Below are 22,300 nucleotides of genomic sequence, written 5' to 3'. Positions count from 1 at the left end.
AGTCAAATGTTTATGTTGTTCAGCTTTGTTGTCCTTGTTTTTAGATGTTATGTCTATATCTGCGCAAGTACTTTAGATGGTAATTAAAACTGGACTCCCTATTGGATATAACATATATGAAGATGTCAGTAGCAAAAAATGCACAATGCTGAAGAGTCCACCATTGGTGTCTGGGCTCTCCTTATTGACAAAGGGAAGGAGGCAAGGAGTCATAGCCCGTGTAACCTATTTATTCCTATTTTTTTTTATCTTTCATTAATTTTTTTTTTTCTTCGTTTTAGTTTTAATTTAATTTAACTTAATTTAATTTAATTTAATTCAATTTAATCTAATTTATTATTATTATTATTATTATTATTATCATTATTTCTTCTTCTTCAGTTGATCTACTAAGACCAAGTTAAGGTGGGGGTAATTGTTGTGTATTATTGTTGTATTGTATTGTATTATATAAAAGTTGGTAACAAATCTTTTTTAATTAATTAATTTAAAAAACGAGGTCAAATCTTGGCCAATAAAGCTGATTTTGAAATTTCCATAACTTTAACAAGAAATTATGTCAAATTCTCAAATTCTTTAACGATATAAGTTCCAGAAAACTTGTATTTATGTCAGGACAGGGTTTATATTTTTCTGCTGGTAATAATAATAAGCAGAGATAAGCAATAATAATAATAAAATTGAAGGATTTATTGCGCCGGGAACAAGGGGATCCATAAACTAGGGGAACCGGAAGTGTACCGGAAGTGCCTGTTCGCCCCGCCCTCTTGGTAGTATGTAAGCTAATGGTTGTTTGTTGTTGTACTTTTATTTTTTCTTTAAAAACATCGAACACCGACACAAAATGGACTCAAAGGGACCCTCTCTTTATGCAGTATGTATATGTATATTTAACGTTAACTGGCTGCCATGGTAACGGTTAGCTTGTCCGTTAAAGAGCAGTAAATACTGTGTTGCAGTTAGCCTGTGTTAGCTAGCCAGTAGGCTAAAAACAGCAACTGTCACGATACGACTGTGTTTGTGTCGTGTGGTTATCTTTTACAAGCTGTCTTTTATGCTCTTTAATCGGCTCTAACAAGCAGTAAAACCGAGATTTGTGATAAATGATTTTGTGGTTTCTCTGCTGTTTCCTGCTGTCAGTGTAAATTCTGTTTGTTGTGGTGCAGATTTAAGATTAATCACAGCAGAGGTTTTTAGTTTCAGTTTCCCTTCTAGGCATAAACACACAGTCATACACGGATATAAACTGACCAGTTGCTGTTGCTCCTCTCAATCTATGAATTGAATAATGGTGGTCCGGGTCGAATTTAGTAGATTGTGTTAGTTGTTTTTCTGGGGAATGAACCATTAGTCATTACTGAAAGATGACAGGTTACATGACTGCTCACAGATATGTTTTGGTTCTTAATAAATACCACTATATTGGAGACACAATACAAGATAAGAGCAGTGGTGGAAGAACTAACTTACTCAAATCTTTTATTAAAGTGAAAGCATCAATACCATAGTGTAGAAATCCTCCTGCATCCTGCATTGAAAATGTTTCTTCAGTAGATGTACAAAAGTATTAATATGTGTTTGTTGATTATATTTGGTATTATTGATCTCAATCTGCCAAGTAATTAAAATAGTTATTATTGAAGTATATCACAGGACTATAAAGTAGCAGAAAATTGAAATACACAAGTAAAGAACCTCAAAATTGTACCGAAGTGCAGTACTTGTGTAAATGTACTTAGTTACTTTCCACCAGTGGATAAGAGAAACTTGATTTGTCCCCTGGAGGGAGAAGTAGCTTGTACAGAAATCACAAATAAATCAGGTTTATATGCCGAAACAATGGTGGTAAAAATGGGTTGGTACTGAATATTTAAAAACTCATATTTTTGTAGTTAAATCAACTAATCTGTACATAGAGAATAATATGTTGTTTGTTTTAGCCGGCAGGCCCCTCATTAGACATGTCACGAAGCATAGAGGAGGAGTCTTTGGTGGATGGACCTCTGATCTCTGCTGACGCCCTCCACTCTGCCATCAGGAGGGAATTTCAGACTATACCAACACCCTGCCATGCTGTCCTCCTGTCTCTACTGCATGTATGACACACACACATTTACGCACATACAATCACTGTCTTTACACGCACTGTAATAATGTCTATTATTCCCTAATAAAGTACCAGCAGTAACCTGACACATCTGACAGAAAAAAATTGAAGTACTTGTGATTTTAAAACCCTCCAAAATTATTGGATTTGGAAATAAACTGCTGAAAGCACAACACAATGTTTAAACCAAATTTAATATAATATGTTTATGATGATTATTCTTGTTTTATTTTGATATTATGTTACTATTGATATTGTGATGTTTTTGCTACAATAATGCAGAGCCTAAACAATTAGTTAATGAACTGGTTGGTTGGTAGAGACAGACACAAAATACAACTATTTTGATAATAAATAATCATCTGAGTAATGGTTTGAGCAAGAATGTCAGACCTTTGCTTGTTTCAGCTTCTTCGATAGGATGATGTACGTCCTTTTCTCTGGTTTATGTCATTATAAACCGAATATCTTTAGGGTTTGAGATGCTGGTTGGACAAGATGACATTACAATTTGGGATCTGGGGAAGCTCTGATGGGCTTTTTTCCTGAAATTTTATGGACAAAACAGCCAATTGAGTAATCAAGAAATTTATCTGCAGATTTTTCTAGAGTAATCTGACTAGTGCAGCACATGTAAAGGCCTTTATCCACTCTGCCCTCTTAACCGAGACACTCACAGTGACTCACTTTATTTTCCATGTTTAATAATAGTCATAGTGTGTGCTGGTCTGTCCCGACATCTCCTGTTTCATACATCTGTCTCACTCGCTGTCCTCTCTTCTTCGTTTCAGGTTGTGTTCGTGGTGTTGTCAATATGTTTGGCGGTGCTGTGTGTGCTGGAATTTGGCCAACAGGAGGTGTGTATGAGCATTTTGGGTAACGTGCGAGGCGACAGCATCATTGTGTTTGGGAAGGTGTGTTTGTGGGTGCTGGTGCTGTTCTTCACTGCGTGTGCACAGCACCACCACAGCCAGGCCAGGAGCAGAGGATACCTGCGCTTCTACAGACAGATGCAGGGACTGAAGCACCTGCCGCTCTCCGTGCACTCTACAGGTACAACTTCACACAGGTTATCAGACAACAAAAATTCCATTAACTGCACGTGTAGAGGTCACTTTTCTCCACAAGGTGGCAGTAATGCTGTGTTTGTGTTTTTCTGTTAATGTGCAGGGAATGTTCTGTTGCTGGTTGTTCTGGCTGCACATTTATCAACAACTGTGCACACCTGCATGCTGCTCAGCGTCCTGGGGATTGAGCTCTTGGTGGCATTGCCATGCCTCATCCACTACACAGGTAAACTGATCTCAGTGAAGATATTTTAATAATGAGAGAGATTATTTCACTCTGGGATTGCAGGTGACTCTTGTAAAACAGCAGACATTAATATAGTCAAGCGAGGTTTGATTGCATATATATCAGACTTCAGAGCATGCACACACACAGGCCTGCTCCTCCAACAAATGAAAAACAGACAGTGCACAGCGCCCCTTGCTTTCAGCCCACAAAGCCTCACCCACCCCCCACAATAACACATAAACCTATAAACGAGTAAAATTTAACTTCAGAGGTAAAAGGGAGCACATGAACACCACAGAGGGCTCATGTCTTAACAGCTTTATTAGTTACACTTGCACCCTTTCTTCTGAATTAGGGATAAAGACATTGTTTCCTGTATCTGTATTTAAAAAAATGCGATTTTTCCAATTTCAAAATATTAATTCTGTTTGCTGAAAGGCAGCCTGGCAGCTAACCTACCTAACTTAAACCCTGTGTAAATGATTTCATGTTTTATTCAAAAGGAGGAGGTATGAAAAAAGCTGAAATACTAACTTAATTTCTTGTATCTTGTATCACATTCTCGTGCTTCCCCAATTTCGCTGAGTTAGTATCATGTATTATGATATTACGAGACTTCTCTCCAATTACATAGTTTGTAAGATGAGTGCGTTTTTTTTCCAGTGTTACAGGAACAATGCAGCATCGTCTTCCTGTGGATGGTGGCAGTAATATCAGTAGTGGTATATGGAGGGACACACCCTGTAGATTACATTACACACACACACACACTCACACTACCCCCCACTCTCTATCTGACCACATTCGCATTACAATACCCGCCCTGCCCTTTTCAGACTCGACAGCATGACAATCAACCATTCAGCTCTCTGTCCTCCCTCTTTCTCTCTGTCTCTCTGAGCTGCCAAGCTGCTGATTTTTTTAAGCTTCTGATTCGAACACCAAGCAAACTTAGGATGAAACCCATCCCTGTCTATCTTTCTATCTTTCAGTGTCTGTTCCTTTGAGGTCAGGAACAAATATGTTTTCTGTAACTCCATCTGACTCCACTGTGTTGGTAACTTTGTTTAAATGGCCTTAAGATGCAAAAACTTACTGGGAGAATTCAGTCACTTTGCAACACAACAAAACATACTGCCAGTGCTGTAAAACTTTACTTTATTTGCTGTGGAAAAGTCACAGCAATAGAGCGAACGGAGAACTCAGTCGCATCTGGGAAAGCAGTGAAATTCGTATGTAGTTTATTTGGATGGCTCACCCAAACATGATAAAACCATTTGTCCTAAATGTTTTTGCATTCATTTATTCCCTTTAAGCCTTTTTGTAGTTTAAAGTTTGGGTTATAAAATAGAATAAGGCTGTCAAAATGTTGAATTAAAGTCAAAGAAGTGAATTAATGTGTTAATTAACTAGTCAAAATGTACAGTTGTGACTGAAGTGCTGTTCTGCAGCTGGCTCTCATATATCTGAATTCTGATCGTACACTGCTACAAATTTAAAAACATAGAAAAAAACTGATGGTATCATGAAATACTATTTCATACTAAACTGCTGAGTGTTGGAGACATTTATAATTATTCCTAAATGCTCCCTGCACATGCCTTAAATTAAACAGGTGACATCTCACATGCATATATTGTAGTTGCTGTAAACATCCCTTCATCAGCAACATCTTCTGGTCATGAACTTTGTCATAGACGTTCATGGTCCCCAGTGGATAAATCCCAATGACTCTGTGTTTATTTCTCATTCTAATTAGCATCCTAACACAATAACTAAGATGGAGAACATGGTTTACACATAATACCTACTACGATCTGGTTAGGATTGTTATTATGAGCATGTTAGCATGCTGATGTTAGCATTTCGCTCAAACCACAGCCTTATAATAGCTGTTAAAAAGCTTTAGCAACATTCTCAGGAAAAGAACACCTTTGTTACATCCCAAGATTCCTCCAAATTTCATGCAGACATTAAGATATATATATCAGTACGTATGTAACAGTAATTCTGTTACAGGATTGTTTAATATCATATAAAAATCATAGCACAAAGCACAAAGTCCCATTAAAATCTTATCTGTCTGTTTGATGGGCTACATGGTAATTGGAGGTCAGTTTTCATTCATTTTTGTTTCGTTTATTGGTTTATTTAGAACAGAGACGGAGTACAATAAATGTATTACACCAGATATAATGCAATACAGACTCCCAGCTGTTGTCCCTTGGCGTGTATATAATGCAGATATAACAATATAAAAATTCAACATTAATAAACACACCCGTAGGACAGACCAGTGTGTAGTTTTCAGATTAAGTTCTCAAAAAGTGCTGAGTGTCAGACCTCAGTACACAGACTCAAATGTGTCTATACTACCTACTTTCGAAAACGTGACAAATGTAAGTCATATTTTTGCCTCTTTTAGATCATATTTTATTAAATGAAACATTTTCACAATTAAACATTTTATTGTTTTTTTTAGCATTTGAACAAACACTCAATTACACACGTACAAACAACATTCAAAATTAAAAGAACGAAGAATAATAATAAGGAAAAAATAAAAGAATATACACATTTTTTTTGGCGGTGTGTAATACAGGCTGTCATGCAACATTTATACCACATCATTTGGCGCCTTATGTTCATCCACTTAGCATAGACAGTTACATAATGCACAGAGAGCAAAGATAGGACCCAGAGATATCAAGTGACACGTTAGTCACCTTTGCTGGGAAAACGTTTTAAGAAACTTGTTTTGTGGTAGGACAGAACCTCGATGTAGTTTAATTTGCTGTAGTTTAGAAGTTTGTGGAATTAAAAATATATTTGAAAAAAGAAAACAAGTTTAAATTCCTCAAAATAAGCTATAAAATCTTTACGGTTTGTTTCATGGTTTATGATTCGGAAATTCAGTCAAATTGGGGCTGATATTAGATTGAATTTTAGGTTTGATTATTTTTTTTTCAAACACACACAAATAAAGATAAAATAAGTAAAAAATAAAGGTTAAAAAAAGTAAAAGTAAAAAAATAAAATAAGAATTCCCTGCCAACATATTCAGTTAATAACTTAGGTATTTCATGTCCAAAAAGGAGCTGGAAGATGTAAATACTTTTTAAATCTGAACCTCCTTTTTTTATATTTTATCAATAAACATGATATTAAACCTGATTAAATATCAAAGCATTTTAAATAATACTCAACCCCACACAGTACAAATACTTCAGCCTGCAGTGTGTATTTTGTAATTGAGAAAAAACTTGTAGTTTGTAATCCAGGATATTTTAAAAGAGTTACAGTCAATAAACAATTTAGATACTCCCTGGATTATTAGGTGAGGTCCAGTACACCGGCCTCCCTCTCAGTGTGTAAAGGAAAACTGCTGTTAAAGACGCTGCATCAGAGGATATTGATACAGAAGAATCTTTAATTAAAAGGAAATTCATATTATAGGTGTGTTTGGCAGCTGAGGGGCACAGATTGGAGATCGAGATACCAGAGAGGAGAGGAGAGAAGATAAGAGGCATTAGGATTTAGCCTAGCCAAAGGGTAGCCCTCGACCCACTCCACCCAAACACAGGGACACACACACTCACACACACACACATTGTCCTTGTGTTTACAGTGAGGGTGATCCAGTGTGTGAGGGGGGCATCTGTGTTCGCCCGCCGCATTCCTGCTCAGATTAGTGCAGTCAGGCACGATGCAAACTGAGCGACGCCTCGCAGCGCAAACCTTTTTTTTAAAGCACCGTCACGAGCACGTACGCACATTCTCCGACAGAGTCAAGGTGACATCGGTGAGTTCATGAGGAGGAAAGACAAACTGTCTTTAAAGGAGACAGAGAAGGAGAGATATAATGCCTGCAGCTATGAAGTCCATACAGGAAGGCCTCGTTCAACTTCTCTTTGAAGTGCATGCTCATTGTAAGTGTGTGTGTGTGTGTGTGTGTGTGTGTGTGTGTGTCTTTGAGGTTTGCTGTATGTTTCTGCCTCTCTCATTTTAACATGAATACACTCTTCTCTGTAGACCTCCATGCACATCAAAGCCGTGCCTTGGCCTCCAAAGACTTAACTTAGAATACATCTCTCTCCTCTGCCTCGCCACAACTTAGTGTAAGCACTGTAGGGCACAGGGTTAACACACACACACACACTGATACAGATACCCTCGGTATACCCCTGTGTCACACACACACACACACACACACACACACACATGTACTGTATGACAGGAGAGAAGTAAGACTGAAGATGTTTGATAAATGCCCTATTTTTGATCACAAATACCTGAAGGTTATTGTTCACACCTGTTCTATCACTGAAGGTCCAGACAATAGATGTGCAAAGTAAAACTCACTATAATAATCAAAGCATTATCTCAACATTCTTGTGCTAATGATGTTCATTAAGTATACAAAAACTATAAACTTGTCTTCATCTCCACAAAACCTATAATTTGAGGTATGTCGTAAAATAGTTCAACACAGAGTCCCTTTTACTAACCAAGTGTGGCTTCATGTTTTGACAGATAAACGCCGGTCTCAATAAGATGCCGGGTCTGTTTGCCAAGCAGTTAATTTTAATAAAAGTTCTTTGGATGTATGAACCTTGGGCTGTCGTTAGTTAGCTGCTTAGACTGCTCATACACATATAAATGTTCTCACTTTAGCTCGGTTAGCTTCTCCACAATTCTATCGTTAAGTTCATTCTTGGTGCTGTAATCCTCAGGTCCTGTAAAAAGAGTGGTGTAATGTTCTCTCTCTATACACTGGTTGAGTACAGTGATTGAAGTTTGATTACTTTAAGTTTTACAGCATTCTAAGCTGTTTCAGATCACATGATGTGATTGATTTTGGTGAAAAAAACGTAACTTTTTTCATCTTAATTTAAAGGTCTAGTGTGTAGGATTTAGGAGGATATGTTGGCAGAAATGGAATATAATAAAATAAGTATGTTTCCTTTAGTGTATAATCACCTGAAAATACGAATAGTCTTTTTTTCTGTCACTTTGGAATGAGACATTTTTATCTACATAGGTAGCAGGTCCTCTGAGTCTGCCATGTTGCACCACCATGTTTCTACAGTAGCCTAGAACAAACAAACAAACCGAACACGTGTTCTTGATAGGGCTTTTTGCATTTTCACATTGGTCACCACAGTCAGCAGCCCCTCCACAACGAGCAGTGTCAGAAAACACTGATTTTTAACACGAAACTGAAAAAAAAAAAAGTCTGTTAGCTTTGGACGGGAAGAGACCTCTGCAGATACTTCAGCTCCCACTGAAAACCTCCTGAATGTCTGGATCTTAAGTTATCAGAAGAAAAGACATCAGCAGCATCAGAGAAACACTGATCTCCTCTTATTTTACATCAGACCTCGGAAAGATCTGTTCTACAGATATTTCACCATCGTTAAAACTGGTTAAAATTAAGAATCTGGTTTAAATTCATCAGGTTTATTTTTTCCAGTCCAGTCAATTTGTAAATACTGTCTAAAAAAACTCGAGGGTAGGTGTAGACCTGTATGATAACGTATCTGCACCAACAGGCAGTACAGTGTTCAGTGGCATTTTCTGTAGTTGAAGTGTCCAGGTAAATGCCACTCTAATATTGCAGTGCAGCCACAAGCTGTATTCATCTTTTAAAAGTGCCAGAACTGCAGCTGTGGACAATTTAGTTATATGTGATGTTCTCAGTTTAGCATCTACACTCCTGGGCCAGATGCATAAAACTCTGTGTAGAGTCATGACTAAAACTGAGCGCACAAAAGCAGAAATATGCATATGAATTTATCAGATTTATAAAGCCATGTGTACGCTTGATTCTCTTTTAGAAATCTTGTCATTGTGGTGCTGTGTGCACTTGAATGAGCCTCATTCCATGCCCATAGTTTGCCATAAACGGATGTAGAAACTCATATGTTTGCGCATCGATTCTTGTGCCCCTTCACCAATCATCGGATCTGTCAATGAGAAATGCTGCAAAAATAATCAGTGAAAGTGACAAACAACCTTAAAATAATGTTACCCGTCTCTTAACTTAATCTTGTCCTTAACATATTACCCGCAGCTATCTCAACTAAAACTGTGTGTACGCCTGATCTGAAGAATGCGTGAGGTCCGCACATTCTTCTTGTATAGGTACTAGCTTATGTGTGGAAAAAGGTGAACCCATGGTTTTTGTATGTACACATTAATTGTACATCTGCTCTTTGACTTTATTTTATGTCTGTTAGAATTTGTACATGTGCTATTGTCAGGTATCTCCTTGAAGTCTTTGAACCTTGAAGCTCCTGCACGTGACACAGTTTCATGGACAGACCGTAGACTTGCATACCTCTGTGAACTCCTTTAATGTCCCGTGTTACAACTCAAATGTAATCACACTGCTCTTCTTCTTCGTCTTGTGTCAGGCTCCGAGCTTGTTGGGATCCATTTCCTTTGCAATTCTTTGATTTTGATTCAGGCAGTGTAGAGTGGTGAGCACCATTAGCTGTTAGCACCTCTGCAGCTTCACTGTTATCACCTGGAAATGTGCACTTCTTAATGTGTGATTGATCTGAGTAGAGACCAAGTCTTAGCACTGTCTGTGCGGCCGTGTGAGAGTCTCTAACAGGGGCGTGTGAAATGTGTCACTTCTTTACACTGCTCCCTCCATCCATCCATCCATCCATCCATCCTGGTATCTCTGTCTGTTTTTTGCCCCCTGCTGTAACACACTGAACTCCCCAGAACTGCTTGACTTCACCCTGATAACTCTTTTCTGTTTGTGCACTAATTCAGGTTGTTTACAGGTTTTATAATTATACAGATACAACAAACACAAACAGAACCCGATTAACTGATTTACAAATCTCAGTAGCACATCACACAACAGTTAGTCAATCATCCAAATTACTGTTGCACATACACACCTTTGTAATGTGTTTTTGGCATTATGAAGTAAAGACATGACAGAAACAAACAATTAATATGAAAAAACATTCTTCAAAAACAAGCAGTGAGCAAAATAACAGAGAAACAGACAACACAAAATCAAACCAGTGCCGCTTCCTGTCAGCACAGACACATCATGAATATTAACAGATAACAAGATGACAGTTTATCAAATAAATTTATTTTACACAAAATTCCACAGTAATTACATTTATACTGCTAACCAAGTCTCAACTCAAACCTCTGCGATCTCTCATAATATTTCAAGTGTCAGTGTTCCCGATTGCAAACTTTAAACATGTTGCTGTGAATCTAAATGCTTTAATCAGAGCGTTACCTTAAAGGTCCAGTGTGTAGAACTGAGGGGCAATTGGCAGAAATTGTATTTAATATAAATAACTGTTTTCATCAGTCTATAATCAACTGAAAATAAGAATTGTGTTTTTGTTACCTTGGAGTGAACCATTTATATCTAAATATGGAGTTACAGAGTCCGCCATGTTGTTTCTACAGTAGACCAGAATGGACAAACCAAACACTGGTCCCTAGATGGGGTCTTTTGAGTTGTTGTGTAAGCCACCGTAGTTCTTCTACACACTTAGCACACAGGAGAAGTTTCAGTTCTGAAACATCACTACTAAGTTCTACACACTGGACCTTTAAAGGAATAGCTCTGATTTTTTTAAGTGGGGCTATATGAGGTACTTATCCATAGTAAGTGTATTTTATACAGTAGATGTCAGTGGGTACGCCCTCAGTTTGGAGAAGCAGACAGGAGTACTGCCACAGAAGCAAAGCAACGTACTGCTGTGGGTGAAGGCAGCAGCAAAATGTATTTTAGCTACCTAAAAACGTCAATGTCCGCTTAACTGTATGTTGCATTTAGAATATTTTCATCACTTTACCTTGTTGTCAGGCAGCTCTTAAGATGAGGAACTGAAGCAGTTAGCTGTGATCTCTTCAAAGCCAAATTCCTTTGCCAAAAGCAGTAATTTCACCTCACAGAAGATGGGAGTTGCTGGTCCACTACTGCCATGATCAGTAGTTTGTTTGTGTAATTGTGTGACTTTGGTGAATCCAAACTAATCCTTTAAAACTCCAAAGTCACACAGTAACACAAACAGAGTAACTGATTGAGGCAGCAGTAGACCAGCAGCTCCTTTGTTCTGCAAGGTTAATGTGCTGTTCTTGTCAACTGAGTCTGGCTTTGAAGAGAAAATAGATAAGTTTCACTTCAGGTTCAGGTCTCCGTCAAAAACGACAGAAAGGTAAAGTGGTGAAGATGTTTTGCTGCTGCTCCGCATCAACAGCAGTGCATTGGTTAGCTTCTGTGGCGGGACTCCTGCCTGCTTCTCCAAACGATCCCACTTCAAAAACACGAACCATCCCTTTTATTTTGGTTTTATGCTCAGTTATGTTTGTACGTGCAACCATTTGTCAGGTTTCTTTTTTAAACAGAAAAGAGCAAATATTTTACCCTGTTGTGTGGAAGTTTGTGTTTCTTTGTCATTTCTTAAACAAACCTTCATTTCTCTGCCTTTCTGGAATGTCTCTGTCTCTCTCACACGTACCTGCTTATTATTGCTGTATTTACACACACACACACACACACACACACACACACACACACACACACACACAGATTTAGTGCCTCATTATGCAGGAATGTGCAGTATTTCTTTAGATTGTGTGTGAGTGTGGATGCTGAGATGCTGCACTGTAGCAAAGTAAAGATAGCGCTCTTTAGAACCTCCCTGACAATTTCCTCTGGCTAATGACACTCCAGTCTTATCAATACTCAGCCAGCTCCACCCTCTGCCCTTCCTCAAACACACTCGCCCTGCAACCCCACAAATACACCGCAGCCTTATGTTGATCCAAACAGCACCAACATCTCCCATATTTTTGGCTCTGGCTCCTCTTCCAGCTGCTGGATACTCCACAGCCACACCTTGCTGCTAACCCCTCCTCTTGTGAAAAGGTGTATGTTTAGGGTGTGAGAATTAGAGGTTTGAGTGCAGGATATGGCAGCCCATAAGGACTAAGTGCAGGATATAACAACCTGTGTGTGTTTAGGAGAGGGAGAGGGATGGACAACAATAAAAAAACAAATGTGTGCAGATTCTCACCTGAGTGATTAATGTTTTTTGAACAGCTCTTTCTGTGCGGTAATGTCTGTGTGTCTTTATGTGCAAGTGACAAGATAAAACACACTTTGATGGTGTTGTTAGAAAAGTAACTGAAGATTTTTTTGTTTGTGGTTTTAGTCCAGGTGATGCGGTTCAACAGGGCGCGAGCTGCACCAGACGTGAGCCAAGAAGAGCATTCACACACCTACAGTGTTACGAACCTGCCGACTGAGACTGGATTCAGGTACACAGATTTCACTCTGTCACACACACACACACACACACACACACACACTGTCCACAGCCCCTTTTAGATGTGCACCACCTTACGAGAAAGGGCTGGCAAGTTCATGTGTCACTGTCGTGTTTGAATAAGCCTCTGAGTCGCCCCTCTGTACTTCTAATCATTGTACTGCTGTGCAGCTCAAGTCTGAATTGAATGTTGTTGCATTAACATAAAGACTTCAACAGCAACAGAGATATTAAATGTCAGTCTTGGTCTAAGTACTTGAGATTAAAGTTATATTTTTGGCATTTAATTATCATCTCTTGCAAAAAGATAAAAAAAAAATCAATCCAGTAAACCATGACATACTTTTTTGTTTCCCCCCTATGGTGTGGAACAAAAGGGGAAACAATCTTCAGAAAATCACAGCAATCATTACACCATCTGTCTCCCTCCCTCCCTTAAGTTTTGATCCACGCCAACTTCTCACAGTCTGAATATCGAGCAAAATGTTTAATACATGCAGCATCTCAGCAAATAAGAATTCGCCCAAACATTTTTCTCATCCCTGGTGCTCTTCAGTTGCAAATAAATTCTTTAAATCCATCACTGTCGCAGCCTATTCAGAAGACTGAGACCACTTTTCTTCCCTTATTCTATTATTCTCCAACCAGCTGTATTCTTCAGCTGTACTGTATCATTGTTTCATGTACCAGATGCTTAATTTTGCACAAACATTGCAGCTCTATTCATAATGGTCTTGTTATGTTTGAATGGAGCCATTAAAGATTATTCATGTAATAAGGAGCTATGTTCGGATGCATTAAAATCCAAGTACACAGCTGGCCACTATAGTTTTGTCATTGTTAAACAAATCCTTTACAAAGACCCAAACCAACAATGTGTTAGTCTAGTTTTTTTTAGCTTCTCCAGCCTGTTTGTGGCCCCAAGCCCATTTTTCCTACTGAAGATGTAGATACATGCTTATAAAGAGGATCTTAAAGTCCAGATGAAACAGCATTTTGAGTATCATGCTTCAGTATCACCACATATTTCCGAGTAAAACGGGATAGGCAGGTTGGACATAATGTTGGGAGGACAGTGTTAACTCTGATGGTGTCGTAGTAGCCTATCTATGAGGGAGAAAGAGAAAAAGTCCATCATATGCTCCATGTAACGTTAGTTTCTGAAGCAGTCCATAGTAAAATGCCTGGTGTTCACTCTGGAGCTGCCGCAGATACCACTTTCCTGAAGTGAATGAATTCTAACCAGTGAGCCATTACCACGGTATTTCGGGGGGGAAAAAGATACACCAATGTAGCATGCTGTTGCCAGCTAGCTAATTAATGACTCTTAGCTCTGTGCGGCTAAAAGTTGCAGACTGATCGATGGTTGGATGTCGTGATATTATTGGTTCAAATTAGCGTCAGATTTTGTTTTACAGGAAGAAAACATGATTGCATTTTAATATAAGAGTACAAACAAATTGATTTGTGTCTGTTTTTATTGGCACATATTTGTAAATAGGTGCACAGTAGGGCCGGGGATGTGATTTATAAGGGTTTAAAAGGCAGTTTCATTTAATCTGGACTTGAATGGCTCACTAAAATATGTGGCAATGTGAAGTAAACTGTGGTGAGGATTGTATTTAACCATGGATTTGCTGCAATGCTAAGTATTTACAACAGCAGGATGAGGTGTGTGTTGGATTGACTCCAGATAAAGTTTCCATACATTGCCCTAAATTATGGTAACAAAAGAATGTGTCGCCTAGTACAAGTGTGACACATTGATGTGTTGGTTTTTGGAGATCAGTGGAGGTATAAAGCACAGAGGTATCAGCTGTACAAGACTTTGGACATACACTTACAAATAGTTTATATCAGTTAATTGTTGGTTTGTGAGAGACAGACAGAGACAGATGAAACCAGCAGTGTTTACTGACTGTGAAAAGGGCTCATGTGCTGTTATTTGTGTCACAGAGAGGGCTCCAGTCTGGAGGAGGTTGTGGAGAAGCAGGCCGACCTGATCGAGTACCTGAAACAGCACAACACCTTGTTGAGCAAGAGGCTGCTCAACCTCTCCGCTCAGCACTGACCGCAGTCCAGCCTCCTCCTCCTCCTCCTGCCTGTAAACCAGAGCCTGATCATCTGAACACTCCACTCTCTCAACACGAAGGAGAGGGGGATCCGTGGGTTTGAAAGAGGATGAGAAGCTAAAAAAAACAGTGGATAAAAGACTAAAAGTAAGGAAATCCCTGTGCACACAAGCACCTGTGACTTAAGACAGGCGGGCCTCTGCACGAGGCACCTGAGATGGAAAGATAACGCGGGAGGAGGTGAGCTGTAAGTGGAGGAAAGTTAAAGAGGGGTGGAGGAGGAGGAGAGGAGTCATGGGTCACAGATCAGAGGTGAGGGGTTTTTATCACTGTGTTACGACCCCCGGTGACCCACGTCCGCTGCCGCTTGTGTTACTGTGAGAGAATCAGAAGTGGTGAAATTGTTTTAGAAATCATCTGCACTAAAGAGGAACTGACAGACAAGGGGATACAGGGGGGAGAGGTTATTACGTATCAGGGTCAAACAAGAGAAAGAGATGGTGTAACTCTGTAAATTGTCCGCAAGTGCTTTTTTTTTATCTGTCTGAATGTGTAAATGCTTTGTTTGGTAGCAGTTTTCTTTCTATCTGTTCAATCACTGAGTTTGTGTGTTTGTGGTCACATTCCAATAAATATGTAATATACACCTTTTCCTTTATTTAATGTGTTTTAAGCCTTTTCAGGAGCAACAGTTGACACAATACTTCAGTGAAACCCAAGTAAGTGACTGCAGGTTTGTGTTTGTTTTGTATGTTGTACCTTTAGAGCTAAAAGAAAAGGTCCAAACAATGGAGACACCGCAGTGTCAACGTTAGCTGGTGTGAACGTCTTTTCCCGCCTCACCTTTTCTGTGTTAAATTTCAACAGTCACGGGAATCTGCGTTAACGAAATATCGAGGTTGTCATTCCAGCCCGTAGTGTTTGCTCCCCATTGTGATTTCTTTATGCTCTGGCGTCCGTAACTCCACAGGGAGCATTTACGACTCCTTTCTCATGTGACCTCTCTAGGGAGCACTGTGGAGTACTCAGGTATCAGGGGTCATGTTTTATCATGGGCTTTTAGGCTACATATTTAAAGATACAAAACAGTTCATTGATACATGTTTTATTAAAAAGTTTAACACATAATACAATAAACATCTGAAGTGCATACATGCATTATAAACACTTTATAGGAATACTATGTAGATGCTGGTCATCGTAGCTGCAGTCACTAAGATGTTTCCAGCTCTTTGGTCCGAAGCTTTTGAGTCGTGAGTGTTAAATATTTTTGATGTTGCTGCTCCTTTTCCTGTGTTGTTCCGTACAAAAGTTATGGCTTTTGATGACGAAGAGGGAAGGTGCTTGCAGCTCAAACCAGTCACCAGTTTGAATTGTACATTTCTACAAACCACAGATACATTTTACATTATGTTACAGCGGGTACATTGAAATCTTAGGTTTCTTAACAACTCTGTGGTGAAGGTGTGGTTATGTTTAGGCACAAAAATCACTTGGTTATGGTTAGGAAAAGATCATGTTTTGGCTTAAAATAGCCAAGCAGGAATGGGTCAGTGAAAAACACCCTGGTTCCTTGGCCCATACGCCACTGGGAAACCCCCTGATGTGTCCATGAAAAATACCCAGCTTTTTGTGGCTGAAATGCCACTAGGAAACACAGCAATGTGTCGTAAAAAACACCTAGGTTTGGTGCCAGTAATGCTGCTAGGAAACACCACAAAGTGCTGCTAAAAACACTCATGTTTGGTGCCAGAAACACCGGTGGAAACACCACCAGCAGTTGCTAAAAATCAACCAGTGTTTGTTGTTTGTTGGTCTCAATCAGGGGTCTGCAGCTTGGCAGGCCATCCACCATCCGTTCCACCTCTGCATGACAAATTCAGCTCAAATACTACATCACTTTAGAAACATTGATATGATGCCTAGAAACATATAAATTTAACATATTTGTGGTTTGTAGAAACATACAAGCCAACATTTTCTTCTGGCAGCTGTGCTGTGCAGCTGGACAAACCCAGATCTGTGTCCACCAGGGTGCCAAAACAATTCATTGTTTATATTTTGTTGGAAATGAAGACAGTGTCTTGTAGCTTTTTGCAGCTACATATACATAACAGTCTTTGGGGTGGCATTTTCCTCCCCTTCAGTCTGTGTTTGCACTGGGATCCATCCATGGTGCCCAGGACGCACACTTTAGTTGCTTCATATCCATATTCCTCTCCTTAGGTCACCCTCAATCTTGTGCTTCAACCTGCAGTGGAAAAAAACATAATTGAGTGTCCTGCTGAAAGGTACAGAGAAGGACAAAACAACTAACTGCGTGTACAGGAGTCCAAAAAATTAAAACTAAACCCCCCTCTCTCCTAATGGCACCAAAGCCTTCCTCTTCATCATTAGTGAGATTTATGTCTGAGCCTTTTTCCCCCTCCATGCACTCCTGTTCTGCGTGAATACACACCTCTGCCACTAATCACGCACACCTTCTTAACTGCCACCTGCCGGCCCTGTAACCTGTTTTTGTTCTGTGTATCACACAGCTCGGCTCATAACCTCCTCTACACAGAAACACATGTATGAGTGCACACGTCTTACCTTTAGGGGAAGGGTACTCTGGAGTGGAGAGGCAGGCAGCGTCTGTGTGGGCAGTGGTGTCTGTGGTATTTTCTCCTTAAGTTCAGGAAATCTGAAAGAAAGAGATGACTTTTAATATGCAGAATAAAGCCCCTGGAGAAGCTGATGTTTCATAACAGAGATACATTTGTAGCTGCATGAATGAGCTGCTAATCACATGTAATTTTAGGTGTAAAAAGTCCCTTTAAGCAAGATTTATGTCTGCAGGTGGAGCCCTGTATATCACCTGAGAGGCTTAATTAATCCCAAATGGTGCACAGTAACTCAGCCTGAGCTTTTCAGCACCACAAGAGATAAAATAACACCTCCTACAGCCGCCATGTTCTAAGTGAGTATGATTATGAAACTAACTAAGCCTAATTATGTCCTAACTTATCCTCTGTTGACTATAGATAAGCTTGCTTTAAAGGGATTTTATTGTTTGGACCCATTCACCAACAGCAGGGCGACCCCCTTCTAATAAACTGGGACACACAGACCTAACACATGATTATTTTTAAACGTCCCTAATAAATCCACTTTGACTCCTGCGGTTCACAGACTGCCAGCCAAGCCCAGGAAGAGATAAACTGCCAGATGACTTTATGGCTCCCTCTTCCTCCCCCCTCCTCCTCCTCTCTGCCCTCTGAAAGAAACAGCTCCCCACGCCTGAAGGTAGGCTCCTTTACACTTGGCACTGCTACTCCATGTCATGTTAATAAAGCTCGGGTATTTGCATGGCGTTTTAACACCGTGATTAACAAAAGCGCGCCGGAGTGCTTTCCAGCCAGGGACAAAGGGACGCACTGGGGTCGCTGTGCGATCCCCGGCGGCACTCCTCACCCCGCCCTCCCTCCTCATCCTCCCCTCTGCACCATCAAGTGAACCTAATCACGACCTCAAACCCCAAGGCCTCTCTGTTGAACCACCGCTGTATGTCTCCACCGCAGATCACCGCAAACCAGCCTGGGTTTGCGTAGAAGGCGCACCTGTTACATCAGGCGGGAGCAGCATGGTGTCTACTTTTTTTTCTTTTCTTTTTTTTGTTATCAAAAACAAAATCTTAAACATGCAGTTTGTAGCTACGCTTATTGAAATTTAATATTAAACTTTATAATTTAAAACCAACAATATACCACAAGTTTGTTATACCAGTGCTGCATTCAGGGCATGTTGGCAAAATGGGAAGAATAGCAAAAACTACCGTTAAACGCATTCATTCAAGGTAATTACTTCTGAATAGCCTATTTACGTTGTCACCCCAGATGGATCAAAAGTAAGCCCAAATTAGTAATTATATTGTGTTATATATGTATTGATTCAAGGAGCAAACATTTAAATTTGAGCCCCTTTTAGTAGGTTAATTCGATTGCTTTGATGTAATTAAGTAACGGTTTGGTTTTAATTACATGTAATGGCATTGAGGTTGACTTTACAGCTCTTTTTTAGCGATGGTTGTTGACACTGTCGTTATTTTATTTGATTTATTGTGTTAGTTCCTCAACAGGAGGTTGACGATAATGTTCTCTCCCAACTAGAGTTTTCGTGTTTACGCACTATACGACAATCCATGAACGCGCCACACATTGATTGATTCAAGGCCTGATGATTGACGTTGCGTCTGTTTGTATTTGTATTATCGCGCTTATATCGTAACCCCCACCAAAAAAACGTTTAAGTAACTAAATATATATATGTATTAAAAGTTTTAACTTATTTTAACTTTTAAAATGCTTAAATTTGGTCTGTTTCAACGGTGAGTGTTAAGCTAGTTTAAGTGGTTTAGCTAGCAAGAAGTACTGTTGCTATGGTTACCTGCAGTTTAAGGTACAGTTGACCCGGACTTTGTTAAAAAGTTTTAACTTCATTTAACTTGTAATATGTTTAAACGTAGTCTGTTTCAACGTTGAGCGTTAAGCTAGTTTAAGTAGTTAAGCTAGTAAAGAGCAGAATTATTGTTGCTATGGTTACCTGCAGTTTTACGGACGTTGCGCAGTGAATTAAAACGCCGCTTAAACAGTTGACCCGGACCTATGTTTGACCTTCTGCGGTTTTAACGGACACCTGCTGGTTAACGTTTTGGGATGCTTACCTGGTCTGCCGGAGTAAGCTGGTACAATAACGGCTACCAGCAGCAGGAGTAGGTAGAGCAGGTTGAAGATCCTCATGGCTGGGCAGCAGTTAACCTCTGAACAGGTCAGTTAATGATAACTGTCCAAAGGTCTGGAGAGTCTTTCTGGGTCTGAGCTGGACTGATGATGCTCAGGTTGTTGTCTTTTTCTCCTGTTTCAGTCCAGAAGGCCCATCCCGGGAGGATCCAGTATCCAGATGTACCTCTTCTCTCGGGATAATCAGTATGTCCTTTGGGAATGTGTGTGTCCAGTGAGAGTGTGATTGTCTCTGTTTCTGAGAGCAAAGTGACAAAGGTGTTTCTCCCCCCACCTCCTTTATACAGCCTTTTTAGAGGGAGGGGGGAGTATTGGGGAGGGGGTGCAGCTCCCACAGCTGCCCCCACCTCACCCCTGACACACACACACACACACACACACACACACACACACACACTTAAGCATTGCACATATTGACCCCACATGTAGAGGGTAATTCAAATGACAGGAAGCCCCCTCCTTATCCTCCAACTGCCCCTTGAACACACATTCTCCTGCATGCATGTTGTGTATGCATGGATGTGTGTGTGCAACTATGAGTGATTGAAATATCTAAAGACTTAGGCAGATGTTTGTTATCACTTATAACATCAGAGCAATGATTTAAGAAGCTGTAGTTGAAAGTAGCAGGTTCTTCATGACTGAGAGCCAGATCCCTCCTCCTTTAGTTGTCCCCTACCCCCGCACTGAGGAGGACACACACATCTGGGGCTTTTGAGTGGTGGGGTGGTGGTGGTGGTGGAGGGGGTGTTTGCAGCACTGAGCATTTCAGGGCTGTGGTCTTGACTGAATGCAATCCAGTGATGCACTGGACTAACGATACTCAAAGAAACCTGACTGGGATGCTGTCTACTGTCTGTGTCTGTCTGTCTGCATGACTGTCTGTCTTTGTGGGGAGGGTGTGTAAGTGTGTAGTTAAATGGATAAAACTGTATTTTCTGTGTTTTTGTAAAAAGCAATCTTTAGTGTGACTGTATTTTGAAAATTCTGTTTTTCAAGGAAGACTCGTCTCTAAAGACCCTAACTTTTCTAGCTTTTCAACTGACTTTTAGGTCCAGTGTGAAGGATTTAGGGGATATATTGGCAGAAATGTAATATCATATAATAAGTATGTTTTCTTTAATTGAAAACAAGACTCATTGTGTTTCCTTACCTTTGAATAAGCTGTTTATATTCTCATAGGGAGCAGGTCCTTGTCTATGGAGATCATTATGTTACACAGCCATGTTTCTACAGTAGCCCAGATCAGACAAAGCAAACACTGGCTCTAGACAGGGCCATTTACATTTGTGCATCAGTGACCATAGTTAGCAGCTTCTCTGCAGTGAGAGCATCAGAGAAACACTGATGATTTAATATGAAACTGCTTCATCTGGCGTTTTTACCAGTTTTAATCACCTGCAGAATCAACCGGCAGAAGTTTCACCTGTTTAGATATGCAATCCTCACCTCTAGATGCCACTAACTCCTCCTATATCTAACACACTGTTCATTTCAACTTCCTTTGTTAGCATCTTCTCATTAGTGCTGTGTCTCAAACCTCAAAACATATTTTGGCGGTATTGAATGCCTGATCAGATTTGTCATCTTATTTATGTATTCTTTAATCTCCAATTAATTATATTGTACGATAATGGTTGGGAGTAGAGCCCTTTTCTTTTAAATTTGGCCGAATGTGTTTGAAATAGTTAAAATTAATGAAAGGTAAGCTGGCATCAAACTGCTTGTCAGATTAAAGCAGAGTTCCGGTTTTGGACTATTTTTTTAGGCAGTGTTGGTGCACAGCTGCTTGTGTAAACATGACATAAATTAATTTCAGAAATGTGGGCTCTTTGTTTAATTTTAAAAAATCTGGTTTTGTGAAAAACATGTATTGTATCGGTTAGAGTAAGGTATCAAAAATGTACAAAAGCTTTGCTATGTATCTGCTTTAGTATCAAAATATTCAACAGTTGGTGGTGTACCAGGGGGTTTTCTTGCACCAGGTAAACCAGGTCACTTGGCATTAGCTCCGCGGTGATTTCTGCAGTGTGGGGACTCATTAGCGTGTCTGCTTACGGCCGTCTCTGTGGACTGAGACTCTCCATTCAGCACCCAGCTAATGAATTAACACATTAAGATGAAATGTCAGCCATTACATGTGAATGAGGATTAGAGAAGCAGCAGGACACTAATGGACCGGGAGCTCAAAAATACTCCCAGAGACTTTGAACAAGCATCTGGACCGTCAGCTCTCTTTAGCCCTCCAAAACCAGACAAAAGAGCCTCAGAGGAGTCTCTCCGTCTGTGGTGTGTGTGTGTATGTGTCAGTGTCATTATGTCTTTGGAAATGTTGCCTTTATTGCTTTATGGTATTTGCAAAAATGTTGCGTGAAATGACAGAGATTCCTCATGGATTTGGCTTACGTACAAACACACACACACTCGCGTACGCACACACAATCATCCTGCTGCAAACACTCAGCCAAGGTATGTAGTTCGTTTCTATGGCGAGCTGCACTTTGCATATTAGCTGCCATTGTCTTTTAAAAAACTTTTATTTTCCCTATTTGAATATGCTAATTTGGTCTCAATTGTCATTCAGAGCCACCTGGTATCGCTGCACCCAACTTCTGCCAAATCTCAGTCTGTCTCTGATTCTTTCAGTCTGCCCTCCAGAACAGAAACAAGTGAACCGTACCAAATTCTTCCCACCAGGTTTTCTGTGTGACTGAGGAGAGCGTGTTG

General features: G+C 40.0%; 2 protein-coding genes across 2 annotated transcripts; one reads left to right on the top strand and one right to left on the bottom strand.

The window, feature by feature from the left end:
- The first annotated feature begins 740 nt into the window (after positions 1-740).
- Positions 741-15,441, top strand: tmem192 (transmembrane protein 192). The gene is made up of 6 exons (XM_050045332.1): positions 741-874; positions 1,941-2,096; positions 2,899-3,160; positions 3,278-3,400; positions 12,610-12,715; positions 14,680-15,441. The coding sequence occupies exons 1-6, from the start codon at positions 845-847 to the stop codon at positions 14,792-14,794; spliced, it is 792 nt and encodes a 263-aa protein (XP_049901289.1). The 5' UTR covers positions 741-844; the 3' UTR covers positions 14,795-15,441.
- A 449-nt stretch (positions 15,442-15,890) lies between these two features.
- On the bottom strand, positions 15,891-19,836 carry apela (apelin receptor early endogenous ligand). The gene is made up of 3 exons (XM_050044531.1): positions 19,498-19,836; positions 17,388-17,478; positions 15,891-17,046 (listed from the first exon to the last, which is right to left on the bottom strand). The coding sequence occupies exons 1-2, from the start codon at positions 19,571-19,573 to the stop codon at positions 17,390-17,392; spliced, it is 165 nt and encodes a 54-aa protein (XP_049900488.1). The 5' UTR covers positions 19,574-19,836; the 3' UTR covers positions 15,891-17,046; positions 17,388-17,389.
- Between the last annotated feature and the right edge of the window lie 2,464 nt (positions 19,837-22,300).

The sequence above is a fragment of the Epinephelus moara genome, chromosome 5 (assembly GCF_006386435.1).
Source record: "Epinephelus moara isolate mb chromosome 5, YSFRI_EMoa_1.0, whole genome shotgun sequence".
Classification (NCBI taxonomy): Eukaryota; Metazoa; Chordata; class Actinopteri; order Perciformes; family Serranidae; genus Epinephelus; species Epinephelus moara.
The sequence above is the reverse complement of the archived record's forward strand: the minus strand, read 5'-3'. Positions and strand labels throughout refer to the sequence as shown.